Below are 10,881 nucleotides of genomic sequence, written 5' to 3'. Positions count from 1 at the left end.
AATGCTATTTGTTTTGAACCCACTTAGCATTAAAAGGATACTATCATTGTTGCCAAGATTAGGTACCCTACCCTTTTCAAGCATATTTTATATTGTCATGTAAGGATCTTCATTTGATGCGCGCGCTTTGAAATATATAATTTCATTCTGCAAAGAGAATTCCACTGGGCAGAGACGGAGGGAGGGGGGCTGGCAGGGGCCATGGCCCCCCCCAATTTCCTTAAAAATAAAAAAAAATCTCAAACAAAAAAAAATAATATAAGCTAAAAAATTAAAAATTTAGTTTATTGGCCCCTGTCAATAATTTTTTTTTGCCACTGGCCCCTGCCCATAAGGACTTCTGACTCCATCCCTGCCACTGGGGGAAGCAATTTCAAGGGTTGTTTTAAAGAATATGTGCTTTTATTTATTTATTTGTGTTTGGTTTTGCTTCTTCTTTCTCTGCTTGCTTTGTTGCTCCATTTTTGTGACAACGCTAATGTCTACTAGGGGATTGTCACAACGAAACTCTCGGGTACACTTCATTGGGAGAGTATCTGTTCTTAACTTGCCCTGGTGTAGACAAAAATCATAATTTTTATAGTTTTATAGTTTTGACATTGAATTTTTAATGTTAAGGATCATAATAATACTTAAAAATTGAAACTCTTAATAGAAAACTTGTGCTAATTATAGTTGCTAAACATTTGGTTGGATCAAGTTAGTTCTTCGATGGTGGCATACTCTTGGTAGTGTTTATATACAGGTTAATATGAAAATAGATACGATATTATGGTGATAATTCATACATGCATGCTTTAAAAGTTTTGTTATTCATGGCAACATGGTTTACTCCGAACTGCATAATTTTTCAAGGTCCATGATGCATTACAATGAAGAAACATTTGATGGAATTACAATTTTATGTACCTGTAGGTTGGTTAATAATCTAGATATTAAACCTATTCTATAATATAATATATGTACGATATTAAAATTATAATGTTAACAATTATAGTGATACATAACACAAAGAACCAAGTACGTGCATTGCACATGTCATCCAACTATTATATACTTACAAATTTCCCAACGCCGCTCATTCTTGTATTAGTCTTGCTAAATGAATAAACTGCAAAAAAAAAATATAGGTATCTAAGGTAAAATCTCGTATAGATTTTTCTTACAACTCAAACAACAGAGCATCTTTAAACTTATATAATCAGGAAAAACAATTTTTAGGAGCACATGATGCACATCACATGAACCTTTGCAAAGATAGATTACCAATTGTAAAGCAGCTGAACATCTTTTCCAATGCTGAAGAGAGTTTCATATCGCTGCCATAGGTTTTGAGATCAATCTTCCTCTGATATGGAGCACCATCCATACCGACAATGACATAAAGACATCTGGATCCCAACTTGCCCTCTGCATCATCATTACTCTTTGGAGGATGAGAAGCCATTGAATTCTTCCCAAAAGAGCGAATTGGTGGCCTAACACATGCAAAAAACACACCAAAAGAAATAAGTATTTATTCTGAAAATGCGAGAGAGATTTCAAAATGAAAATAAATATTCAACCTCCCCTGTGAAGGACCAGAGTATAGAAATCCAAAGTAAACTTGGAGAATTTCAATTTGGAAACGTTTACAACATTCAAGCATGAAACAACAGAATTGTCTGATAAAGAAGGAAAGCTAATAAAATTGTCTGATAAAGAAGGAAAGCTAATAATATATATATATATAAAATAAAAAATCCTTTTCATAAATAAAACTAATAAAATTGAAATAACAATTTCCAAACTATTAATTGAATCAATGTCCTCTAAACAAATAAAATTTGTCAATGTTCCCCAAAGGTCAATAAAAAGACAAAAATGTCCTCAATTTTTTTCAATAAGATAAAAAATGCTACACAAACTCTCAATTTTACACACTCAAATGTTTATTTACTAACATGGCAATGAAATTTACCATTAAATTTTGACTCTGATGTTTTTCACTACAAAGTAAAAAAAAATTATTTAAGAATATAAACTTGAAAATTTGTGGAGCATTTCTCAACAACTCTAATATACATTTAAAGGGGAGGCTACCTAGCACGAAACTTGAGATGCATTACACCCCACATATGATAGTATAAGGGAAAAATATATATTAGCCCCCCAAACTACCAATGCTTAGATTCTAGCCCCTCAAACTACCACTTTCTGATTTTTTGGCCCCATCCGTCCATTTATGACGTCAATTCTAAACAGAATTCCGAAAATACCTCTCTTATACTTTGAAATTCTCACTGTTAAGGGAGAGGTATTTTCGGGTTTTTGGCCAATTTCTGTTAGAATTAATGGTATAAATAGACGGATGGAGCCAAAAAATCAAAAAGTGGTAGTTTGGGGGGTCGGAGTGTAAGTGTTGGTAGTTCGGGGTGCCATCCGGAGAAAGGGTGGTAGTTTGGGGGGCTAATATATATTTTTCTCATATGATAAAGTCTCATATTTTGAAACATTTGTATATAGATTGTATTTATGTCATTGTTTTATCACTAAAATAGAGGAATTACTTAGTAAATCTTGGCTTGTGAGAAATTAAATCTGCTTCTTAATTGCTTAAGCATTTTCGCTATATATATTTATATAATGCTATATATGTTATATTTTAGGGAAAACTTCAATTTACCCCCATGAAGTTGTCACCAATTTGCAATTCTAACACCAATGTTTTAATTTTGTTAATTGCACCCCATTAAGTTTTAGAAATTTTCAATTCACTCCCTTCCGTCTAAATCAACCGTTTGACTTAACGAAATCAAACAAAAAGACAGAAATACCCTCATCAAAACGCAACATTTTGTGAGGGTTTGTTTTTTTTTCTTCCTTCTTCTTCTCAGCAAAACGCGGTGTTTTGCACTGAACAATTTTTTTTTTTTTTTTTTCCCAACAAAACGCTGCGTTTAGCATTCCCTGTCTCCTTCAACAATCGACCGACGCAAACCCTAGACTGACGAAAACCCGTTAATCCTCACTTGGAAATAGTCCTCCATGGAGCGTTGAAACTTGGAGAAGGTTCACAAAACGATGCCGTTTTGTAAGTCTTCTCCAAGCTTCAAAACGGCACCGTTTGTGTGTCGAGCCTTAAAACTCGTCGGGGAAGACGGCCTCGATCGTCTTCCAGACCTGGACAAAATTCCTTCGATACACGACCCGCCTCGAAAATTTCTATCTGCGCTGGCATTCATCGCGCGATCCATCTCCGTCAAGGACGACCCGCTCGCCGCCAACCGATTGATGCCGTCTTCCCCGACAACCTGCTCCCTGACAGGGCCATGATGTTTTGTACGAAAACGGCATCGTTTTGTAGAGGGAAATTTTGGTTTTGGTGTTTCACAAAACAATGTCGTTTTGTAGAGGGCATTCTGGTCAATTTTCATCCCTAACAGGCACGTGAACGGCACATGAGGCAAATTTCGTTAATTCATACGGATGATTTGGACGGAATCCCTAAATTAAAATTTTTTGAAACTTAATGGGGTGCAATTAACAAAATTGAAACATTGGTGTTAAAATTGCAAATTGGCGACAACTTCATGGGGGTAAAAATTGAAGTTTTCCCTATATTTTAAGAGTATATTAATATATTTATGTTATATGTTATAAGTAAGAAGTATATGCCATAATGCTATAAGTTATAATTAATAGTTTATAAGAATATTGAATAATTTATGATATATATTATCATTGATGTTATATACTACTATTTAAATAAGTATGTAAATAATTAAATATAATATATTATATGTCTGTATATGTATATGTATAATATTTCTCTCAATGGAGAAAGATAAACAAATAAGACTAAATGAAAACACCGAAAATTGATTTCGGAAATATGTATAAGTTGTTTCAAGATTTTTGTCTTTTGGTGTTTTTGTTTTAAAACAGTCTGTCAAACTCACATCAACAGTACAAAAACATGTTTTGCTGTCTTAAAAAAAAAAAAAAAAAAAAAAAACTGTTTCCAAAACAACTACCAAATAGTGTAAGTTTATTTTTAACTATTTTTATTTTTTATTTTTTGAATTTATGTTTGGCTATTTCTTCCACCAAACTCAAACTTTTCCAACCCAACTCAAAAACAAAAATAAATAAAAAACTTAAAGAAGCAATCAAAAGAAAAAAAAATTCAAACCCAAGGGTGGGTGAACAACTCCCCATGTCAAGGCAGGGACAGAGCCAGCATCTGCTACTTGGAGGGTCAAATTGAAGAAAAAATTTTGGGGAGCAAAAAAATAATGAGGGTAATTTTTTTAAAAATATTTTAAATTTTAGATTTTTTTTGGAAAGCCTTGGGCTTGGGCGCCAAATTGAAGAAAAAAAATTTGAGGGAGCCAAATTAAAAAAAAAAAATAGAGGTAAATTTATTTATTTATTGAAAAAGCCTTGGGGCTTTGGGTGGGGGGGAGTCAGGCCCCTTAAGCTCTTGAATGGCTCCACCCGTGTTTGGGGATGGCCAACCGACAGTTTTTTGGAGGTGGCTCTGGTTCGAAAAACCATCCCTTCTATTTTTTGTTTTTTGTATTTTTTTTTTTTTTTTCGTTTTTCATTCATTTTAAGGTTTATAAGTTTTTTATTTTTACTTTTACTTTTCTCAATTATATCCAATTTAATTTACATTCTCAAACATATATTTTCAATTTTTTTTTTTACTCTAAACCATCCAAACACAACTTCAAATCTTTTATTCTTCTGTATTCATAATTTTAAAAACAATACAAAAAATTCTCATACCCAAATTAGCCCAAAGCTCTTATAGTCGAAACGAGTTTTTTTTTTTTTTTTTTTTTTTTAATAAAAAAAAGAGCTTATTTTTAAGCTTTTAAAACAAAATCATCTAGTGTTTTTGTCCTTAGGAATTTTGAAGTTACAAGCTGACTTGGCTGCGACTATTGGAGGGCTCAAAATACTTGATTTATGCCAAGTCATTATAAACGTTATTCTTAATTAATAATGCTATATACTACATTATAATCTCACTCCAGCATCTTAGGTTAATGCTAAAAATTACATTTTCATCTTATTAAGATGACTTATCAGCCATTTTCTTTTCTTTTCTTTCTTTTTCTTTTAAAAAATAAAAATAAAAAATAATAATGACATGTGTCATAATTCTATTGGTGATAATGTAGTACACTAATTGAATCCGTCAAATATTCTGACGGAATTTGACTATAGTGACTAAATTGTTATTTTAATTTATTTTGAAGACTTTTAAATTGTTTTTTATATCGCAATGAGCGTTTGGAATTGCGATTTCGTAGACAATAAGTGCAATTTTAAACCAAATCGCAGAAAATAAATCGTTTGGAAACTACGTTTTTAAAAATTGCGATTTAAAAATGTAGAAAATCTGCTTTTTCAAATTGCAGATAAGATTGTGCTTTTTTGAAAACGCAGAATTTTAAAGATTAATTTGTGATTTTCAATGCTAAACTGCGATTTTGCCAAACGCTTAACTGCGTTTTTAAAAATTAATTTTTTTTAATCGCACATTTTAAAATCGTGATTTTCAATCGCACTTTTTGAAATCGCAAACCCAAACCGACTGAATTTGCATTTATCTGAAAAAGTAGAAGTTGAGAATTGATATGAAGGGGTCACATTTGAAAAAAAATTGGAAATTGATAAAAATTGGAAAATTGGAAAATATTTTTATAAACTAAGAAAATTTAAAAAGTGTTGCATATGTGGCGGTGCCCGCACCGTAATGGGGATCCGGCGGTCCTGGCCGCCACCGCGTGGCTGCTGGGTATTCTTCTTCCGTGTTTCTTTTTATTAGTCATTTTGTTCCCATTGGGTAGTAAATCCCACCATTTAGCACAATCAAAATGGAAATCTTCGAAGATATTCGTAGAGCATCCAACGTGCTCCCAGTGGACAAATGCAAGAGGTGAGTAGATGAGCTTGGGTGATGTTTGTGTGGCTTTCTAGTGTTGCTATTACTATAATTCCGAGTGGCATTTCGGAAATTTGCGCTTCTCTGAGCCTCTGACCCGGTGTTAGAGACTGGTAGTTGTAAAATTCCCCGGTGATTATTTGACTTTTTGGTCCGTCTATGTATTATTTATTTCAGGAAAAATAAAAGGAGAACCTTCACGTTGCATATTAGACAATCAATTTTCTTGGTTCCCACATAGAAAGGCGTCCGAGACTCTAATTTTCACAGACAAAATCCTGGCCTTTTGATCCCAAAAGTATGTCTTCTAGGAGGCGTATGCTTCTCAAGGTCATAATCCTCGGTGACAGCGGGTGAGAGTTTTTTTTTCTTCCCTTTTTGGTTTTTTGTTTTTGTTCTTTTCTCTATAAGAAATAGGAAATTCTAATGAATTTAGTCGAATAATTGTCGGCAGTTCTATTGATTGGAAGCTTTTTTTTTTTCATAGCTCACAAACAGAATGACATACATAAGATTCTATATGCAATCTTTTCCACGAAGCCCTTCATTTTTCTAAGCAACCAAACATGTGCTAATCGTTTACGCTATATTTTGCTCCATTCAATGGAGCTTTTGATAACTATTCAGTTGTATCAGAGTGATTTTTCTTTTGCTAATGCTCATTTCATGAAATGTCTGCTTCCGTATGAACTTTGGCAGGGTTGGGAAGACTTCTCTGATGAATCAGTATCCTCAACATATGTTTTGCTTGTACAAGCACATATCACAGCTGTGTGTAATCACGCACACACAGGCATATGTAATTGCACTTTTGTAATGTGATTACCCTTATACTCATCATTTAGATATGTGAATCGCAAGTTCAGTAATCAATACAAAGCAACCATTGGAGCAGATTTCTTGACAAAAGAAGTGCAGTATGAGGACAGGCTATTTACATTGCAGGTTTATGATCTCAAACCTCAGATATCAATTGGGCTTTTACACCATGATAGTTTATGAGCAGTCAACTGATTGCTTCTTTTTTGATAAGGAAAATTGAAAAGAAGCAGTTAGCTGATTGCCTCGTTGAAATGCTTAAATTTATGATATTCCCTTGCTAACGAAAGTGCATATGATGTTCATTGCAAATGAATGTCCATGTAGCAAGAACTTAAAAGAGTTAACTTTCGATGATTATGAGGAAACTCCCTGAAACTTGGATACCCCTTTTCCGGCTGAGCACTTACGGCTGATCATGCCACAATAGAGTTTGGTGGGCAGTTATGAAAGGATCTGAGCTTTTTATGTGCGCCACACCCACATGCACACACAAAACTATGTCATAGGAGGGCACCCAATTAATCATGGTTCACGTTTTTTCACCAGCACTAATGGATTTTATTAATAATCTTGGATATTCAATAGGTTAAGGATTATTATCCAAGAGATAACAAAGGGAAAATATGAATTATTTGCTTTTCTTTTACTGTAAAAAATGTCTTATTTTTGCCCTTACTTGCACCAGTATCCACCATCAAATTCAGGTGAGAAAATAATGGTTTGGCTCCAGTAATACGAACCAAATTATTGAAGATGTCTACTTTTGCTATTTCTATATTTATTTGAATGGTTATGATCTATAAGTAATCTCACTAATGCATACAAAAAGTGCATTTAGATCAATGTTGATTGCACAACGTCTGTCATAGTGTAACACATATATGTGTATGTTTGTTTGGGTGGGGTAGGGTGGGGTGGGTATGGCTATGAATATGTAAATATATGTATAACTAAGTACATAAAATAAATAATACATATCTTGTGTGAGCCCTTTATTTCTAGAATGATTTTGTGCATATCAACAACGGGAATAAATGAAAAAATGTGTTACTTGGCTTTGCTAACAAACAGAATGACTCTTCCATGATTTTGTAGCATTTGATAAATGTTTGGAATCACTTGGGAATATCATTTAGAGGTCCAGCCTTCATGCCATTTATTATTACTACTGTCTTTTAACAAGCTTAGAATGGAGTTGATGTACCTTTTAGAGAAATTTCATGGTAAAAGCATAGAAACTTTTGGTTTACTCTGCTTTGTTGACTTCAATTTGGAAATACATTATTAGAGGTTGCACTACTTTTGCAATGTGTGGAAGCTTGAAATATTTAGAGATTGTTTTTCCTTGGGAAAGAAAATTCAGAACCATTCTTTACCAAAGTACATTCCCTTTCTCATTTTAGCCTGACACTCTGTAATCCTCTATACTTCAGATATGGGATACGGCTGGGCAGGAAAGGTTTCAAAGCCTTGGTGTGGCTTTTTACCGGGGGGCAGACTGTTGTGTTCTAGTCTATGATGTGAATGTCATGAAATCATTTGATGACCTCAACAACTGGAGGCAGGAATTTCTAATTCAGGTAATCATTGAACCATCAGCATTTAAAAAATGTCACCGTCAATTGTATCAGTGACTGAGTACTTTCCTATTTGGCTTTATTCAGGCCGGCCCTTCTGATCCAGAAAACTTCCCATTTGTTGTGTTGGGGAACAAGATAGATATTGATGGTGGCAATAGTCGGGTGGTAAGATGAGTCCCTTTCTTCTTACCCAGTTTTCTTCTTTATTTTGAGATGTCCAAAGTTAATTAGTTAGGAACTAATTTTATGTACTGTATTTTGAAATAAGCTTTTTATGTAAGGTTGCTTTGTGCTTTTTCTCATATGTGAAAGTAGAATCTTTTAATTTGAGGTATTTGTGTAATGAGTTGATGGTGGGTATGTAAGTATCACAAAATGGATTTTTAGTCAAGCTATTTTGTTTATAAAATTGATGACTATTTCCATTAGTATGCCAATCACAATTCTGGTCCAATATCCACCAATGTGCAAACCTTCCAACATCAAGTAGTGATCGCCTCAGTCTCATTCTTACTTTCAGGTATCTGAGAAGAAGGCAAAAGCATGGTGTGCCTCTAAAGGAAATATTCCATACTTTGAAACTTCTGCAAAAGAAGGTTTCAATGTAGAAGCTGCTTTCCAGTGTATAGCCAAAAATGCTCTAAAAAATGAACCTGAAGAAGAAATGTAAGTACTCCTGAAAATGCATTCAACTCTCTGTCAGTGTTAAAATCTTTGCATCTGCTATTACATTACAATTGAGACTACTAATTTTTGTAATTGATGGCTATTTGTGGTCGAAAAGGAAAGTTGAACCACCATACATATTTGTATGGTGGATCTACTTTGTAAGCACTCGGCTCTTCTTCCTTGAAACACCTCCAGTAACTGAATTACTAAAAGAATTTTACCTGTTTTTTTGTAAGAGTCAGCATCAACTTTCCTGATGGATGGTTATATAATATGGCGCTCCTATTTGTTCTACCACAGTCATGGTGCGAATGTTGGAAATGTCTTAGTTTTATTCATGTCAGAATTTTCTTTGGATTTGTAATGCATCATTTCAGAATTTAGAACTTCCTTAAGATTGAAATAGACCAATTCCAAATACTTGGGTGTTTGAATTTGTCAAACCCTTGCCTGATTTCAGTCCTTAAGTTTACTGTAATTTTTCTGCATTTGATAATGGGAAATGCAATGTCATGGAATATGCTGATAGTCAATTTTCTCTGTTGTTGATGAAGTTACCTCCCTGACACCATTGATGTGGTGGGTCGACAGCAACAAAGATCTTCGGGTTGTGAATGCTAGAAGCCTAGAAGAGATCTTGATTAAGTTGTACAAGTCAAGCAAATGGAAATAGGCTACTGTCATTCTCTTATCCAGTCGTCATACATTAATAATTCAGGGAAGTTTCTTCAAGGATCCATGTATATGAGTAAGCGCTTAAAGAAACGGAACTTAATAGTGCTTCTTTATGTTTCTTTTCCGTCACTCAATGTTTGAATCTTGTACTCTGTTCCATCTCTAGAATCAAATTGTTTTTTTTATTGATCTCAGGAATTTGATTGGTTTATTCTTGGATTACTGGGTTGTGCAGTGCTTTAAACAAAAGATTGACATCATTAATCAATTGGAGAGTGTCCTTATCTTCTCTGATTAAAATTAGGTGTAGTTGTTCTTGTGGGGTATTTTGTGCATTGGAATAGATGCCACAGGACTGAGAGTAGTTAAAAATGATAATGGTCCATGGATAGTATTCTAACTTCTTTTTTTTTTTTTAGCTCATGTTTATTGGTTACCATGTTTTTAATCAAATTAGAGAAAAAGGAATGATGAAAGGGATTTCATGATCAAGTTCTGCTATGAGCTCCCTATGGGACGTGGAGTCATCTGCTTAGGCATATGGATGGATAAATCATGAGTGGGCTGAGATCCCATATCCAACATTTTCTTCCCTGAAACCCGCATTGCACAAATGGCAGCAAACAGTTAGATGTTTCTACTCACAGGAACTCTTCTAGCCAAAACGGGGACAAGCAAGAAAAAGTTGCCTCCCAAGTTTTATTTATCCCTTAGATTTTTTTTTCTTTATTATTATTATTTTTATCTTACTGTCTTTTATCTCTTTATTTTATTTATCCATGAGCGCACCTAATGCCGTGATTCATCAAGAAAACAACTCTTTGGTTGGGCAGAAAATTTTCGTCTTGGGAATACAACGGTAGGAGAAGCTAGGGCTTTGTGACGGGCTATAAATCATGCGATAATGGAAGGCCTTAACGTCATTTTTAAGGGAGATTCTCTTGAAGTTGGTTGTCTTTGTTGTTCTCAACTAGGACGGTCCTTTACAACGTACAGGTGAGGCCGGGGGTATTTTAGCTGCCATGGGTAGAAATATTTCCAAAAATGTAGTAAAAGAAAGAAAAGAGGCCAAGAACTTGAATGAAAAGATCGAAACATAATGGGGCTGTTTGGTAAAGGTCTCATTCCCCTTCCTCATTTATCCCAAAAAATAACAAACTTCAATACATTCCAACTTTATATCACATCAATAATTTT

At 34.1% G+C, this 10,881-nt stretch overlaps 2 protein-coding genes across 2 annotated transcripts; one reads left to right on the top strand and one right to left on the bottom strand.

Moving 5' to 3' along the window:
* Positions 1-1,237: 1,237 nt before the first annotated feature.
* LOC133857552 (auxin-responsive protein IAA21-like) lies at positions 1,238-3,416 on the bottom strand. Its single transcript, XM_062292818.1, has 2 exons — positions 3,163-3,416; positions 1,238-1,478 (listed from the first exon to the last, which is right to left on the bottom strand). Exons 1-2 carry the CDS (start codon positions 3,414-3,416, stop codon positions 1,238-1,240), a joined length of 495 nt encoding a protein of 164 aa, XP_062148802.1.
* Positions 3,417-6,118: 2,702 nt separating this feature from the next.
* Positions 6,119-9,882, top strand: LOC133857814 (ras-related protein Rab7-like). The gene is made up of 7 exons (XM_062293166.1): positions 6,119-6,291; positions 6,638-6,664; positions 6,784-6,883; positions 8,194-8,340; positions 8,425-8,505; positions 8,861-9,006; positions 9,564-9,882. Exons 1-7 carry the CDS (start codon positions 6,239-6,241, stop codon positions 9,628-9,630), a joined length of 621 nt encoding a protein of 206 aa, XP_062149150.1. The 5' UTR covers positions 6,119-6,238; the 3' UTR covers positions 9,631-9,882.
* The last annotated feature ends 999 nt before the right edge of the window (positions 9,883-10,881 follow it).

Source organism: Alnus glutinosa, chromosome 14 (assembly GCF_958979055.1).
Source record: "Alnus glutinosa chromosome 14, dhAlnGlut1.1, whole genome shotgun sequence".
NCBI lineage: Eukaryota > Viridiplantae > Streptophyta > Magnoliopsida > Fagales > Betulaceae > Alnus > Alnus glutinosa.
The sequence above is the reverse complement of the archived record's forward strand: the minus strand, read 5'-3'. Positions and strand labels throughout refer to the sequence as shown.